General features: G+C 37.0%; 1 protein-coding gene across 1 annotated transcript; it reads right to left on the bottom strand.

The window, feature by feature from the left end:
* Window positions 1-1192: 1192 nt before the first annotated feature.
* On the bottom strand, window positions 1193-1996 carry LOC142552383 (uncharacterized). Its single transcript, XM_075662158.1, has one exon. The coding sequence runs from the start codon at window positions 1994-1996 to the stop codon at window positions 1193-1195; it is 804 nt and encodes a 267-aa protein (XP_075518273.1).
* Window positions 1997-18861: the final 16865 nt, after the last annotated feature.

The following is an 18861-nucleotide window of genomic DNA, read 5'->3' as shown; positions in this document are numbered from 1 at the left end:
CCTCAGATCCAATTTAGAAAAGACTGCGGATCCCTTGAGCTGGTCAAATAGATCGTCTATTCTCGGAAGAGGGTACTTGTTCTTGATAGTGATCTTGTTCAGTTCCCTATAGTTGATGCACAATCTCATACTCCCATCGTTTTTCTTCACAAAGAGTACTGGCGCTCCCCATGGGGACACACTAGGTCGAATTTGCTTTTTGTACAGCAATTCTTGGAGTTGCTCTTTAACCTCCTTGAGTTCAGCTGGCGCCATCCTGTAAGGTGCTTTAGAGATTGGTGCTGCACCAGGAACCAGATTAATTTCGAACTCAACTTCGCGGTCCGGAACTGTCCCTGGAAGTTCTTCTTGGAAAACATCCGGGAACTCACATACTATTGGGATGTCTTCTATCCTCATTTCGACTTCTCCTTTCACTTCGTTGATCATTGCTAGGTAGATGTCTTCTCCAGATTTCATGGCCTTCCATGCCTGGGAAGAGGAAAGGAGTGATTTTCGTTTCTTGGATTTACCATGATACACGATCTCTTTCTGATTTGGGGTTCGGAGCTTAACTCTTTTCCCTTTACAGTCCACTATTGCATGGTTTTTGGCTAACCAGTCCATCCCTAGAATGATGTCGAAATCGACCATAACCAATTGTATCAAGTCGGCACTGAAAGTCTGATTAGCGATACTGATCTTACAATCCTTGTAAATTTCATGAGTTTATATGATCTTACTCGTAGGTGTGGCTATCCGAAAAGGTTCAGTTAGAGATTCGAGCTTAAGTCCTAATTTCTTAGCAAACCTTTTACACAAAAGAGTGTGTAGCACCACAGTCAAACAATGCATAAGCAGGTACTTTTTGAAATAAGACGGTACCTTATACGACTTCATTGGCGTCGTCCGCCTCTTCTTGGTTCATAGAGAACACCTTGGCATTAGGCTTATTCTTCTTTGGTTTGTTGGGGTTAGCTCCCACAGTCGGCCCAGTTCCCTTGTTGGGCCCTGCTGGTTGGTTGGTGACAGTAGGACATTCAGAAATTCGGTGCCCTGGTTTCCCACATCCGAAGCACGCGCCACTGGCTTTTCGACATTCCCCGGGGTGTCTGAAACCGCATTTTGGGCACGGTTTGGGTCCTTGGTAGTTAGTGGCTGCTGAGGGTTGCCCTGAAGAAGGTCCGCCTGATTGGTTGGGTTTCCTGAACTTCTAACCACTCTGAGAAGACTGACCGATATAAGGACGCTTGTTCTTATTCTCTCCCTCTCTTCTACGGATATCGGTTTCAGCTCGGATAGCTGCGCTCATAAGATCTGAAAAATTGGCGGGCTGATAAACTGCTAAGGCCAACTGGATTCGGCTGTTCAATCCCTTCTTGAAACGGTGCAGCTTCAAAACTTCGTCTGCCATGATTGCCGGAGCATACGATCCAAGGGCATTAAAGTGAGATGTGTACTCCACTACTGACATATCTGGAGCTTGAGTGAGATTTTCAAACTCACTTAACTTCTGCAATCTGACCTCTACCGGATAGTACTGTTTCAGAAATGTTTCTCGAAAGTTTTGCCACGTGATTGGTCCAGCAGCGATCATGGCTGGCGAGACTGCTTCCCACCATTTAGCTGCACTGTCTTCCAGGAAAGGCACAATCACATCCACTTTGAGTGCCTCGGGAACTTCCAAAAGCCTTAACTGAGTCTCGACACTCTTTAGCAATCTCTGGCCAACTTTGGGATCAGCGTCCCCTCTGAATATCGGACATCTGTTCTTTCGGAGGGATTCATAATGAAATTTGATTCCATTTGGTGGTGGTGGTGGAGGTGGTTGATTGGCATTTTGGTTTCCCAACCCTTGCAGTGTTGTCGTCACTATGGTGGCTATGGCTATAAGATCAGCTCGGCTTAGATTAACTGCAGGCGGTGGTCCATTCTCCTGTCGATTCTCCTGTCTCTCTTCGCGATCGGCATAAGGGTAACGCGGGTTGCGGTTTTGCCATGGGGGTCTGCCGACCATTTCCTACATTCGCAAGTTCTAAGAATTGGTACGAGTAGGTTTCATGCAATAGATTGCGCAGAAGTAAATTGAAATCAATGGAACAAATAAAATATTTTATTGACTTCTCAAACAGGAAAATAAATGAACATGACCAATCTAGATAAATAAATGTAGTGAAGAAAAGAAAACGTAGCAACAATGGGAATAAACTACTAAGAATGATTCACTAAAATGTTCTAATCCGCTATCTCTCCATTCTCCTCGGCCACGTCAGGTAGGGCTTCTTCCTCCTCGGGATCCTCAGGCACCTCTGGGTCTAAGAACTCTGCGAGCTGCATCTGAAGACTCTGATTTTCCGATTCCAACTCAGCAATCTCTTCCCTGTGGGACAGAATCTTTCCTATCGCGTCATTCAATTCATTTCTTGCGTGTGCGCAGTTTGTTTCATTCTTCTGGATGAGCTCCTTCTCCTTTGCTTTCCTATCGTCTACCTCCTTGGATAGCCTTTGGTTATTCTCAGATAATTGCATGATCACATTCCAGGATTCTTCAATTTTTTTCTTGTCCCTCAGCCGGGCTTGACGGGCTTCAGACAGTTCTATGGTGCGTCTATCCAGTTCTGCCTTAGCTTGCTTGGCTTGACTCATCATTATTTGTAATGACTCTCGCAGTTCGCAGTTATGTTCTTTCACGAGCTCGAACATTTGGAAGACCTCGTCAATTCTTTTCTCTGATGTCTCCAGTTTGGTAGTCAGATTTTCCACTTGTTGCCTCCTCTCAAGATTACTAGCTCTCAGCCTCCTGATAGTCCTATCCTGGTGTCCTATAGCCAATTCCTTTAAATGTATAACAGCCTGAGCGCGCGTGCGATGCTGGTGGTAATCCAACTGAATAGTCTCCCTATGGGTAATCGGGGTTACTTTCTTACGAGCAGTGACACGAAAACGAGCCATTTCCTGGAAACAAAAAAAAAATAAATGCTCAGAATATCATAAATAGGACATAATAAAAATATCAAGGTTATATAGAGTCAAATATATGAAAATAATCAAAATTTTCGAAAATTTCCAAAAATGGAAAGTTTTGAGATAGACATATTGATTCGAAGCATATGTCGAGAGGATTCCAGAACAGTTGACGGAATCGAATTCGGATTTTCCTATGAAAAGTTATAGGGATTACAAAACTTTCCTAAAACGGCAAAAACGGTTTTTCAGAGGCCTAAACGAAGGAATTTCGCGATTTTGACCCCTACCTCACGACTTTATAGTGGTGAGTATCGTTCGTTGGGCCGTTTCGGAGGGGATAGCGTCGGCCTCGAGTAAAAATTCGTCCGAAAATTTTTCGGTTTTTTTTTTCGAAAATCGATTTTTTCCACTCGGATTATGAACCTGGCGGCTCTGATACCACTTAAATGTCACGCCCCGAGACCGGGGTTGGTCGACACCGGCGTTGTTCATCAATCACACAATCGAAAAACAACCAGCCTCGTAGCACAGTATAAACCGAAACCAGTATATTTCATAAATTCACAAAGATTTGAACATTTGTCTTTACAACGGAAAATAAATAAATGCGGAAACGTCTTACAAATAAAAAAAATACGAAAATTCTAAATCCGAATACTATAATTATCGAAATTTATCACCAGCCCCAGAATTGTTCTGACTCTTCTTCCTCAACCTGCACTTCGGATTTATCTGGGAAGGGGAGTAAGGGGTGAGTATTTTGGGAAATACTCAGCAAGTGGGGGCCGTTCGAGTACACAACAACATGCATATAAAATTTCGAAATACATACACACACCATGCATATTTTGACTCATACCACATTCGTATCATTGACCTGACACTGAGATTCCTCCACTTTCAATGGTTTACTGAATTCAGTCCCTAATTTTTACTCCTCTAAGGGGGCGAGGCCGAATCGGTTATATCCCCACCGTATGAGGGTCATATCATAGTTGGGATTCCCTCCCATATCAAGTTGAATCCTCACAGTGTCAACATAAACCCATGCAGCAATCATAACTAGAAGGGGGATAGAAGAAGAATTGTACTCGACCGAAATTTCAAAAAACGAAAAATGCATACACCGAAATTACACATTTAAAACAAGTCCACTTACCTTAAATTCTTGAGGAGAAAAATGTGAAAACCTAGGGATTCTTGCACTGGAATTTCGAAAATTCCTCTTCGGCGACTGAACTGCGGCAGCGCTTCGCGGCTCTCGAGAATCCTAAGAAAACTAGGGGAGAAACTCGAAAAATTGGAGTAGAAAATGGTGTGAATTTTCGAGTTATAGGCTCACTATTTATAGCGGTTGGCTGCTATCTCGATCGAGTTTATCCGCGCGTTTGAATTGAATCAAATCTTCATCTAGAATTGTGATCTATATCTAAATATTTATCCCTGATCCTGGATGATAAATTTCAAAATCTTGATATCCTTCCCTTGGAAAAATTTCGAAATTATGCCATGTCCAGCCTGAAAATTTTGACTTATGTGTCTAATTTCCAATATTCGGTAGACTTTTTATTTCCCAATTATATTTCTTAAATCCCAAAATTTCCCTACCTAAACTCGAAATTTAGTGGTATTTTTCCAAGATAGGATTTTGATATTTTTTTCTTTAAAATCCTGGTAGTTAAACTTTTAAATTTTTCCCTATATCTCAACAATTTCGAAAATCCTCCCTAAATCCTTTAATATTTTTGAAAATCCTATGATATCTACTTCAAGTTTTGTAATCCAAGATTGAATTATCTTCCTGCTTAAATCTTTATCCAGGTATATCAAATCTTAGATCTATATCCGGTATAATTCTGCATATCTCAAATTTCGAAATATACACGATATTATTTAAATTCTTGAGTTCCAAATAATGGTCCAGATAAAATTAAACATTCCATTTCGAAAATCTTGCAAATCTTGGTACAAAATATTATCATGATAAAATCTAAAATCCTGGATTTTACACTTTCATAGGCTTCCGACTTGTATTTCATCAAATACACATTTCCATACCTCGAAAAGTCATCGGTAAAGGTGATGAAGTAGGCATGTCCATGCTTAGTGGTGATGCTAAGCGGACCGCACACATCGGTATGGATCAAATCCAATAACCCTTTGGCTCGCTCCACATGGCCCTTAAAGGGAATTTTGGTCATTTTCCTTTTAGACATGATTCACAAGTCGTGAGAGCATTAATATCAGACATATCAAAAATACCTACTCCCACTAGCTTGTTTATCCTTCTTAGGGAAATATGTCCTAATCGAGCATGCCATGACTGTGCCGTATTAAGATTATCTTGCTTTAGCTTGTTTGTTGTTGTTATTTCTTGGACATTGTTTAGTGGAATATCTTTCAATTTTAAGTTATAGAGATCGTTTTTAAGTTCTCCAGTACCAATTAAACATTCATTATTGTAAATGTTGCAAACACCTTTGCTAAATAAACAAGAATATCCATCTTTATCAAGCATAGAAATGGAAACAATGTTTTTCACCAAATCAGGTACAAACAAAACATCTCTTAAGATCAACTTAAAATCATTATTCAACAATAAGTAAACATTTACCACGGCCTTGGCAGCAACTCTTGCTCCATTGCCCAACCTCAAGAAGGTCTCACCTTATTTAAGTCTCCTACTTCTTCCCATACTCTGTAACTCATTACAGAGATGTGAGCCAGAGCTGGTATCAAATACCCAAGAAGTAGAGTTAATTAAAATGTTTACTCCAATGTAAACATACCATTTCCAGAACCTTTCTGGGCAAGATATTCTCTGCAGTTACGCCTCCAATGTCCAGGCTTCTTGCAGTGATGACAAATATCAACAGTCTTGTCAGCCTTGACTGGTGTGGCTGCCACAACGGGACTCGGAGCTAGCCTCTTCAAGGGCACGTTCTTCTTGGGACGTTGGAAAGAACGCTTCTTTCCCTTCCCACGTGTATCAATCTTCGTACCAGATGAAGAACCCACATAAAGAACCGACTTCTCATCATTCATAGAAGCTTGCATATAACACTTGGCTTTCAAGTCATGGTCACACCATTCCTTGTAAGTCTGCAATTCCTCAGGAGTGCAGTTAGTCGGAGCCTCAACAGGGGGCGACTCAGTAAGTGTATACGCTATCCTTTCTGAATTCAAGACAATTTTTAGATTTCTTAGCCAATTGAGGTAATTAGGTCTGGTTAATACGTGTTTGTCGAGTATTACAGATAGCGGATTGCGAATCGAAGACATTGTCAAAAAGTATTGAAAAGTAAACAGATAAATGTTAATGACTATTTTAAAATATTTAGTAAGATATAAAGTATGGACTTTTACTTTATAAATGTTACTCCCACTGCTTTGACATCTTTCACTACCCTCTAGTGAAAACGGGAAACTCCTTTCCTCAGTAGGTACGCAAGGTCCAATTAGCGAATTATGATCCCGAATAATATCAGCCAATCACAATTCCTAAAAGGTAGTTTCCAATTGCATCTCCATGCAACCCTCTACGTAAACTTTTATCTCACATTTGATTAGGAACCAATAATATGACGTCGTTCATCTTCACGTGTCAAGCCTTACCCATCGATGTTGAACCTTAATGGACGGTAGCCATGAGTTCCCCCAATAATATGAGCCAAAATCATGGGAGTTCCACGTAGTTCACATCACCATGTCAATGGATGTCATAGCTTTCCGGCACCTAGGTCCCCCACAATAATATGAGCCGAGCCCCGAGCACGGGTAGCGTTCATCATGCACCCATTGTCTATGGAAGACATGAAAATTATAAACAAATATATAATTCCCCTTTTTGAACTTGATATTAATTTTGAATCTTATTCAAAATGAGGGTTTTTAATTTTGAAAGGTCTCATCATTAATTTTTATTTAAAAGCTTGCCATGTTTGATCGTATGTTTGCCGGATTCATGCAAATTTGTTATTATCATAATAATAACGCACATACTCATGATTTATAACATATCATGCATATATTATAAACAGTAAACAAAACAAGGATGATCAATCGCCCCAAAACTAATGGCCCGTGTGAGCTAAACACGGGCCTAGGTCCAATCATAGGGAAATACAAGGGATGCAAATGCAACTATTACATTAGCTTCCAATATTTACATGTCTTCGATCTTCATAATCATCATGGCCACCATCTTCCAATCTTGATCATCCACTATACTAATATTTACAAATAAATATCCATGGCAAATAGAGATACATCTCATGAGGGTGGGAACGGGCGATAAACCAAGCCCACTTTAGAAATTGATAATTATTACAATTATTCAACACAAAATATCATATCATACACCTAGCAAATTGAGCTTGGGCTTTTGATCATCCTTCATGCATAATATCACATATCATACACCATCAATTATTTATCACAATAATTAATTGATCCAATATTATATATCTTGATCCAATCACTAACCGCCACGATTATAAACTAAATTAACAAAGTATAGAAACACCTTGGTCTACTTTCCAATTAATTTATTTATAACCGAATTTCTTGTAAATCACCATTTACTATAAATAACTAAAGTCCAACTTCAATTATTTATTTAATGAGAAAATATTTGCAACTTTTATAATTTTAAACTTAAGGGCCCAAAAACACATTTTTCACCAAAAAATATTTTAGCCCAAGCTGCCCGAAATGGGCAGCAACTTGGTGCCCAAAAATCGCCCAAATATGCCTTGATTTTTGTTGCAAAAATTTCATCTCATTCGGTTAGAAATCGACCTCAATATAATATTATGTATATGCTACAAAAACTAGTACCCTTAGCTCATGATACCACTTGAAAGAGGATCGATTTTAGATGTTCAAAACGCAACGGAAGTTCAAAATTTATTTTCTAGCAAGAAAACTTAACACCACATGTACTAGGTGTGTAGCAAATACAAAAACACAAAATGTCATACATAGGGTGTTTTAAAGATTTACCTATCAATCACAATGGATTGATGATGGCTCCAACTAAGGTGTAAACACCTTAGCTCTTGATGGGATGACCTTCTACAAGCTCTCCTTTGAACACTCCTTGTTCAAAAATCTAGCCCACCACCAACTGGGAAGATCCTCTCATGTTTTGCACTAGAAAAATATGAGGATTTTTATTTGAGAAGTGAATTGTTTCTCCAACAATTAAAGAACAAAAATGAGAGAAAAATTAACATGAAATTTTCGGCCAAAGGGATGGGGAGGAGAGAAGGATGATCTGCCTTGGTGTGTGAAAAAGTAGTGACAACCTTTTGCATGTCATGCAATTTTTTAATATAAAGTATTTCCCAACTCTTCACCTCCCAAGCATGCATTCTTATTTGGGCTTGTAACAATTACAAGGCCCTTGGACTTTTATTTAAATGTCCCAAACATATTTGAGCCCATTTAAAGTTTACTTGATTTTACCCAAGCCCACTAGTTTAATAATTATTTCTAATTGAGCTCTACAAGACCCAATTGTAGTTTAATTAATTCAACACTTGAATTAATTTAATTATTTGGACTATAACAATTACAAGGCCCATGGATTTTTATTTAAATGTCCCAAACATATTTGAGCTCATTTAAAGTTTACTTGATTTTACCCAAGCCCACTAGTTTAATAATTATTTCTAATTGGGCTCTACAAGGCCCAATTGTAGGTTAATTAATTCAACACTTGAATTAATTTAATTATTTGGAATCTACTAGGCCCATTAGTGTTAAATTAATTCAACACTTGGATTAATTTAATTTAGTCCATAATAATGTTTATGAAAATCACAATTTCCAAATACATTATTTATTTGGCCAAATTTTAATTTAGGAACACATTCATAAATTAAAATTTACATTTCCCTCATAGAAGTCATACTTCTATTTTTCCTTAAGCTTATAAACTCCTTTATAAGCCGTTCAACACATTAAACTATTTTACTTCTCAACGGGATCTAGAAAGCTAGTACTTGTGTGGCCCTCAATGGTTCATTGATACAACTAGCCGTGGGTTCACATCTCCATGTGATTCGGACTAAACATGTCCTTATACGAGCATACCCCAATTGCTCCATTCTTAATTATCAACTCCTTGATAACAAGAATGTCAGAACTCAAGTCTGATAGTACCCAACCAATCATGTTAAACGCCTAGCAGCATCGCTTACATGATTCCCTAGGTATCAAATGATAGTGCCTGCAAGAACCATTCAATTATGGTTAACGTACAGTACGGTCCATTCAACTCATATATCCCGACCGATTCGACAACCATTGGTATATCGAGAGTTGTCAATGAATCGATACTATGTGTCATGTCGTAGTTGCATCATGGTGTAATCTATGAAACCCATTTCATAATTACCACCATACTCTGATCATAGATTTCATACTACATACACATAGGATATCCATACCCGAAGGTAAGCGGTGAATCCCCGACTACAATGCATCGACTCCTATATATTTCGACAGAACACCCAACCTTGCCACCTGATGACCCCATGAGAGTCGGTAAACAAGTCAAAGTGTAATTCTAGCACATAAAGTCTCAATGTTGTCCCGGGTCATAAGGACTAATGGTGTACAACCATAAATTAGGACGTTTCCACTCGATAAGTGAGAACCACTTGGAAAGTCCTTTATGGAGGGTTGTTCAGTGCACTCTACAAGGAGCACCTATCTGCATGCTCGGACATCACAATGTCCCCTACCAATGAAACATGGTACTCACATCGCAGATACTAGTCTCGAACTCGAGCGGCCTATATCCTTCTTAGCGGCGGGCTGAATCGACTAGTAATTGTTTAGAATATACAGTATTCCAAATATGAGTTTCATGATACTCATCATATGAGCATCTCATATTCTTTCTACTATTTGTATATTCAAAGGATTTATCTATGCAACTAGCATGGTATACAGATAAAGATGTGCCAAAATAATAATTCAAATATTATTAAAATAAAGATTGTTTATACATAGAGTTTCATTGTGAACACTCGGCCAACACTTGGCTCGACGTGCACCTACTCTAAAAATTGTGATGTCCGAGCATCCAGATAGGTGCTTCTGGTATAGTGCACTGAACAACTTTCTATAAAGGACTTTCCAAGTGCTTCTTACTTATCGAATGGAAACGTCCTATTTTATGGTTGTACACCATTAGTCCTTATGACCCGGGACAACATTGAGACTATATATGCTAGCATTGCACTTTGACTTGTTTACAGACTCAAATGGGGTCAGCAGATGACAAGGTTGGGTGTTTTGTCGAAACATATACAAGTCGATGCATTGTAGTCAGGGATTCACCGCTTACCTTCGGGTATGGATATCTTATGTGATATCATGTGTATGTAGTTTGAAATATCTGATTAGAGTGTTGACGTTAATTAAGAAAGGGGTTTCTTAGATTACATCATTGATGCAACTACGACATGCATAGTATCGATTCTTTGACAACTCTCGATATACCAATAGTTGTCGAATCGGTCGGGATATATGAGATGAATGGACCGTGGTGTACGCTAACCGTAATGGAATGGTTTTTGCAGGCATTGTCATTTGATACCTAGGGAATCATGTAAGTAATGTTTCTAGGCATTTAACATGATTGGTTGGGTACTTTAAGACTTGAGTTCTGATGTTCTTTTTATCAAGGAGTTGATAAATAAGAATGGAGCAATTGGGTATGCTCATATAAGGACATGTTTAGTCCCGAATCACATAGCGATGTGAACCCACTTCTAGTTGTATCATTGAACAATTGAGGGTCACACAAGTGCTAACTTTCTAGATCCCGTTGAGAAGGAAATTAGTTTAATGTGTTGAATGGCTTATAAAGGAGTTTATAAGCACAAAGAAAATTTAAAAGTATGACTTCTATATGGGGAATGTAACTTTTGATTTGTGGAAGTGTTCCTAAATTAAAAGTTGGCAAAATAAATAATGTATTTGAAAATTGTGATTTTCATAAACATTATTATGAACTAAATTAATTAAACACTAGGATACCTAGTAGAGTCCAAATAATTAAATTAATTCAAGTGTTGAATTAATTAAATAATATTGAGTCTTGTAGAGCCAATTGGAAATAATTATTCAACTAGTAGGCTTGAGTAAATTCAAGCAAAGTTTAATTTGTCTCAAATGTGTTTGAGTTATTTAAATAAAATTCAATGGACTTTGTAATTGTTATAAGCCCAAATAAATTGCATGTTTGGGAGATGAATGGTCGGAAGCCAACTTTTTAGTTAAAGAGAAGCATGCCTTTGAAAAACCATTTTTAACTTTTTCAAGAACCAAGAATAGGCTTCCTTCTTCTCTCCTACACACTACCTTGGCTGAAAATTATCTCCCATTTTTCTTCAACATTTTTGCTTCTTCATTTGTTAATGAAAGCATGCTCTTCTCAAAGAAAAATCCTATAATTTTTTAGTGCAAAATTAGAGAGGATTTTCCTAGTTGGTGGTGGATCTAATTTGAAAGAATTTGAGCAAGGAGTGCTCTTGGATAGCCTGTAGATTGTCTACCCTCAAGAGCTAAGTTTTTTACGATTTAGTTGGAGCCAAAACATCAATCCTTGTGATTGACAGGTAAAAATTTCTAAACACACTATGCATGAAATTTTTGTGTTTTTGTTATTTGCTAGACAATACATTTGTGGTGCTCAGTTTTTTCTCTGGAAAATATATTTTTCGAAACATCCGTTGCGCATGCGGGCACCGTAACCGATCCCATTTTCAGGCAGAGGATACTTATTCTTGATATTGACTCTATTCAGCTCTCGATAATCGATACATAGTCACATAATACCATCCTTTTTCTTCACAAATAATACCGGTGCGCCCCGTGGAGAATAACTAGGGCGAATAAAACCCTTGTCTTGCAATTATTGAATTTGATCTTTTAATTATTTCATTTCTGCGGGTGCTAGACGATAATGTGCTTTAGATATAGGTACTATGCCCGGCATCAACTCAGCAGAAAATTCCACCTCACGGTCAAGTGGAATGCCAGAAACGTCCTCAGGAAAGACATTAGGAAAGTTTCTGACAATCTCAACATCCTCCAGCTTCTGACTGACAGGAGCATGTGCGGCAGTGACACATGCTGGAAAAGCTTGACATCCATGTCTCATAAGCTTCTTCACACACAGACGAGATAATGTGCGGCATTTTCTTGTTCCTCGCCGCCTCTAAAACAAAAGATTTTACACTAGGCGGACGAATAGACACTGATCTCTGACGAAAATCTATTGAAACTCATTTTGCTGATAACCAATTCATACCGAGTATGATGTCAAATTCAGGCATAGGCAGTACGATAAAATCTGCCAGAACCACATCTTTAAATAAAAGAAGCTCCAGATTTTTCACAATACTAGACGTGATCATTTGGTCATCGGAAAGAATAGAAACCTTTAAACCCAATCCCATATCCTCAGGAATAATATTCAGTCGTTTAACGAAAGTCTCAGATATGAAAGAGTGTGTAGCTCCTGAATCCAGTAATGCATATGTAGCTACCCCTAGGATGAATATCCTCCCAGTGTCGAAAACGTTATAGATTATTCGTGTTGAAGCTTAAGGAATTTGTACCATTAATTTGTCAAACATTTCAAGAAGATGATTGATTGGACCCTATTGTTTCTTGGAAAATTAATAATTCCCCCCCTTAATTTTTGATTAATTGCGTTTTGACCCTTCAATTCTTTGAAATTTACATTTTAGTCCCCAGACATTTTTTAAATATTGCAAATTGACTCTTTATTATTGGAATTTAAAATTTTGGTCCCTTAAATTTTGAAAATTACACTTTTGTCCTTATATTATCGAAAATTGCATTTCGGTCCCTGAACTAGGTTATCGAAAATTACACTTTTGGTCCTTTATTTAGATCCTTATATTTTTGAAAAGTTTCAATATTGCCCCAAAAGTTTCGGTAATTGCACAATGATCCCTCAAAACTCTAAACTTCCTATTCAAGCCCTTGGTTATGATTTTCCTCAATTTTTGGCCATATAACTTTTATTTGGTATTATTACATCCTTTACACAAATTAAGGCTCAAAAATCAATAGCAATTTCTATGGTTTCTAAAATCATTCCATAATTCCAACTAAGGTAGAGCATGCAACCTAATTTCCAATAGGTTATCTTGATCCCAATTCAATTCTAATAACCAATTTTACATTTCATGCAATAAAAGCAATGTAAAAATGTTAAATAACTAGGTTACCAGTGATAAGAGTCGTTGTGTGGCTCTTCCTCGGCTTCCTCCGCATGAATGACATAAGCTCTGCCCACAGTAGGTGCATTCTTCTTCGGGCAATCAGCAGCCTTATGCCCCTCCTCCTTTCATATGAAGAAACTAAAAGATCCCGACATGCACTTGTCGTAGTGTAAGCGATTGCACTCCTTGCATGGTTGCCCATCGGCAGGCTTTTGTGCTCCAGGAAGTAGTGGCTTTGGTGGTCCTTGTTTCTTGACTTGACCTTGGGGCTTTTGCCTCGCTTGAGGTCTAGGAGGTCCCACGTATGGCTTCTTATTTGGCTGATTGTTCTATTGGTGCTGCTGTCTTTTGCGCTGCGCCTCAAAATTAATCTCATTCAAAGCTTGCTCAGCTTGAAATGCATAGGAAATGGCAACAGCATAATCCAAAGGACACATCATCATCACGTCACGACGAATAGTACGTCGTAGACCATCCAAAAAGTACCTTATCTTCTCAGCAGTGTCCCTAGAAATAAGGGGTACAAAGTGACAATCTCTATCAAATTTCCTCACAAACTCATCCACAAAAATTTCTACCTGACGGAGAGTCATAAATTCCCTCTTCAATCGCCCTAGGACATCAGCAATAAAATACTTTTCATAGAATATCTCCTTGAATCGAGTCCACGTAAGAGTAGCGATGTCAATACCATTCTCAGCTCCTTCCCACCATAAAGAAGCATCATCCAAAAACATGTAAGTGGCACATCTCAGACGGTCAGCATCTCCCATATTCAAGTAGATAAAGTGCACCTCGAGTGCACGAAACCAAGCCTCAGCAGCAAAAGGGTCGGTGTTGCCATAAAATTCCTTCGGTACTAGCTACCGGAACTGATCATAAACATCGTGCTGTGGCCTAGGAGCCTGCTGAAACTGCTCAAAAAAACGTTCCATTCCCTCCAGTGCACGCGTAGCAGCATTCCCATTAGGAGGCGGGGTTGCATTAACATGACGATCCTCAACATTCTCGGCATGCCATTCGGCAACAGGTGCGCGTGTAGGAGGCATAATATCTGAACGTTTTTCAAATTCTAACGTAACCAACATGCATTTAAATCTAACTTTTCTAATCATGCAACATATTCTAATCCATTTTGAGCTATTTAAGCATATAAACATATATTCTCAAAAAGCTACTAAACATGTGACGTAAACATATAATTCATGTAATCATGCAGGTAACATTACAAAAATCATATAAAGCATATAAACTTACAAATTGAGGCTTGACGACTGAGCTGATGGTGGCACAACTCTTTAAAGGAACATTGCTATAATACCAACTAAAACGTCCACTACTCGTTTTCTTAAAAAGTACTAGATTTTTTTTAAACCCTCAAAAATTCGGCCGAACATATATAATATCATATAAAATATTTTTGACAGCATTTTAAAAATAAAACAACCGACAATATTTGAAAATCAAAAGAAATAGTTCAAAAATCGTCAAACGATTTCAACTCCCAACTTAGCAATATTGCTAAAACTAATAACCTTTCAAAAACCATTAAAAAGCATAATAAAAGTCGTAAAAATATTTATCATAAATCATAAACATAAGTGCGGAAAAAACAAGCGCTGGTCCTCGGGTAATGTGCACCTTCAGTCCAGTCAGATCAACCATCAAGACATTCACTACCATTAACATCATATTTACCTGCATTGATAACACCTAGTGAGTCTAAAGACTCAAGACACCATATTATTGATAACAAATAATACGTATACAGATCACATACAACAGTGAAAATATTTTTACGTAAAATATCATTTTTAGAATCATGCATAAACTTAATATTTTTCATATCATCATAAACATGAACATTTTCATATTATCATCAACATATTCATATTCATCATATACGTGTACGTATTCTTTTTTCTTTGAATTCAGATAGTTAATTGTGACTTTAGTATTCATACTGGGGGCGATGGATCCATCTACATGTAACCAAAGTACTGGGCGACGAGGACATCAGCGACACTCTCACCCGTCAACTGAACCTTGGCCTTACATATTCACATATCATCGTATTCCTATTAGTCACAATTACTTCACATCCTTCAACATTTCATATTTCCATCACTTTATAAAATTCATGCATATAAATATCAAGTTTCTTCTAAACCAAGCATGCAACATATCTTTTAACGTCAACATTATAACATAAAATCCATAAATAGTTAAAATAATCATTTTAACATATAAAATATCATTCAGAGCACTGCCATGACGTTTATTATTTTCTACGTGTAAAATGATCGTTTTACCCCTAGACTTAAAATTCCTCGAATTTGACTTTTTATTACTATCATTGACTCTAGACCATCCCAAATAATTATTTAAGCTTAGATTAAATTTACCATTATTTTATTTAGCTTAAATTCTAGGATTTCCAATTTTTCTTTAATTATTAATTCGTGGAACGTTTAGTTCTCGAATTAATTCAAACTTTAATATAAAATTTCCAAATTGAAACTTAGACATTTTATATTTAATTAACCCTCGTGAACCATGATTCGACCCCCGTTGAATCATGTTTCAAACCCTAACCAATCAGTTGGCAAAATTTCGATAAAGTAATACAATCAGTTGCCACTGCAGGTCTTCAACTATACAATCAGTTGTCACTAGCAAATTTCGATAAAGTAATACAATAAGTTGCCACTGACATCCAGCTGAACGTTTTAACTGATGAACCAGTTGAAGACCAGAACATAACAGAACAATTAGCCTCCAAGGCTGTTTTACAAGAACCTGAAGAACTAATTCAGTCGGCTGCCACGACTGAACAAGTAAACCAAGTTGACACGGTTCAGTTGCACTAAGACCAAACAAAAGATGTGCCAGTGCCAACTGAAGTGTCAGCTGATAAACCAACATAAGAGGCTCAGTTGCACTCTGAACAGACTAAAGAAGTGCAAGTGAAAATTGAAAGGCCAACTGCTGCTCAACCTTCCATCTCTACTTAAGACACTCATCAAAAATCAGTTGAAGATACTATTCCAGCATTAGTTCAACCAGAAATTGAATCAACAAAATTGGCCTTGGTTATTTTCGATGACGAAGAAAAGGAGAAAGAACATGATCCATCTGAATCTCTGTTTCCTGAATATCAGTGGCTGTTGAAATTATGCTCGAAGGAATTCAGTCCGGTTTGCAAACTCTTATCTCAACCATTTACGATATAAAGTCAACCCAATTTTTGCACACATTGAAGATTGATTCTACAAAGGATAGTACTTTGAAGAGCCTTAACCAGGTCACCCAAGAAATTAATAATTAATTCATCCTAGTAGATCAATTATAGAAGGACAAAGTGACTGTTCCGTCCCTTTTCCTGACTCAAGACATGCTGATCAATCAAATGGATTTTATACAAACAAGCATGAAAAAAAGAATGGATTTTATATAGGAACAATTGATGAAGATATATCCCACGTCACTTCAGAGGTCCGTATCTTATCCAATAAAGTTGATGTTGTTGACAAAAAATGGGAAGAAGAACAACAGCAGCAGAATATAATAAGAGACCAAGTCAACCGAAATATCAAGGACCAGCTGATAAAAGAACCAAGAAATGAAGAACAATTCAGATCAGTTAGAAAACAGTCTCTATATTCAGTTATTAGTTTTTCCAGATTTTCAGTCAGAAAAAGATTATCTTATTCTGAAATTCTTTTATTCTTTCATTCTTTGTATGAATCTTTACAGTGAAAGATATTTCAATAAAAGATTATTTTATCTACTAAATTTCAGTTTGATAAGTTCATAAATTCAAAGATTTGTCAAAAACCAAAAAGGGAGAAATTGTTGGAATCATAATTTCGAAGGTTGACAAGTTGAGCGTGAAAAGATTGAAGAACTGATCAAGACAACTGAATTGAAAATGTTAAACTGATAGTTGCCCGAACTGAAGATTAATGCGTAATTTATTAAAGGCAACTGACCTATTCAAAGCTAACTAAATCTATGTAGTCAACTGGACGATCAGTTAAAACTGATCAGTTAGACAACAATAAGTTATTCATATCGGCTATGAAGAGTCAACTGATAAATCAGCTTGACACATCATCAGTTATGAGCAAAGCCAACAACCAACAATTTGTACAAAAGTAGTCTGCAACTTATAGTAAGAACGCCGCATTTCAGAAAAGCTACAGTGTACGATTGTCAAAAGAATGTTGACAAGTCTAACAGATATAAAGATTCAAACGCATTCAATGTTAGCGTTGGAAGCAAAGCCTATAAATAGGATAGAATATCAGCTGAGAAAGAGTTACGAAGTTACCGAGTTAACCACAAGCTATCAGGGAATACACAACAAGCTATTATCAGTTACAAGAAGCTCTCGCTTATTAGATTTATTCATAGCTTTCAGGTTATATTTTGAGCTTAAGCACAAACACTCATTGTTGTAATATTCGATCTTTTAGAGATCAGTTGTGCTGAAAAATTACATCAATTGAGTACTGATAAAATTATAGTGATACTAAGAGTTTCAGTTTTGGCAATGTTAAATCCAAAATGAAGTGGGCTTGTACAAAGTGTTGTATAGGTCAAAGTCTTTTAGTAATTATCATATCCTCGAGATAGAAGGGGTGACGTAGGAGCGTTTGAAGTCTCTAAACATCCATAAATCTTGCTTCCTTTATTCTCAATTTTCATTTTATCTTTCATTCAGTTTATTTTCGCCTTTTCATTAGTTAACTGATTGACATTGACAACAAGATTCCCTAATTAAGTTTATCACTAAATTGATTCATCCTTCGAAAAGTTGTGAAATTGTCAAGTGTTTATTAAACACCCCTTCTAAAAACTTTATCACACCCAACCGATCCTAAAAGAATATTTTCACTATTATCAGTGAATGTAAGTGTAAGGTCCAAAAATTAAGACGACGTAATCCAACTGCATTCAAATCTAGGAAATATGAAATATGGCTAAATTAATTGATTTTAATTGCTTAATTAATTATGTGACATGCATGATTAGATGTAAAATAGTATTTTATTGTCATTATGTATTAAAACTATATTTTTAAGGATTATTCGGGTTGCGATCGAGGAACGGAGACCAAGGGCTGGGAAATGAAAAATATTTTTATTAGAAAATTGTTTTTAATTATTTAAATTATGATTGATGCTTTTTCATATTTTCGAAATAAGGAGTTTTGCGGTGATTTTATACGCCGGGACGTAAATTTTATCGGTGTTGGTTTTTCAACAAAAATACGAACTTTTTGGTAACCCGACTATTAAATTCACAAAATTATTTTAACAAAAATATTTTGATACTTTAATTAAATTATAATTAACCATTATGGCCTAATTTTTGAGCTTAATGGGCCTAAGCTTAATTAAAGAAATAATTAACTATATTATATGTTAAACTTACCCCAAACCCCTCACAAGTCACGCCACAATCTGATTTTCTCCAAACCCTTCCCCCACCATCAAAGTACACGACACACTCACACATTAATTTGAAGAAAAAATTTGGAAAGCTTCAACGATTTCAGCCTATGGTTTTCCTCGTCCTCGTTCTTCGCATCGCCATCGAATATTCGTGCGTTTATAACGCTAAGGCACCCCATACA

This window comes from Primulina tabacum, chromosome 7 (genome assembly GCF_025594145.1).
Source record: "Primulina tabacum isolate GXHZ01 chromosome 7, ASM2559414v2, whole genome shotgun sequence".
NCBI classification, from domain to species: domain Eukaryota; kingdom Viridiplantae; phylum Streptophyta; class Magnoliopsida; order Lamiales; family Gesneriaceae; genus Primulina; species Primulina tabacum.
The sequence above is the reverse complement of the archived record's forward strand: the minus strand, read 5'-3'. Positions and strand labels throughout refer to the sequence as shown.

Coding starts and splice junctions, on each gene's coding strand:
- LOC142552383 (XM_075662158.1), bottom strand. CDS start 1,996: ATGGTCGGCAGACCCCCATGGCAAAACCGCAACCCGCGTTACCCTTAT.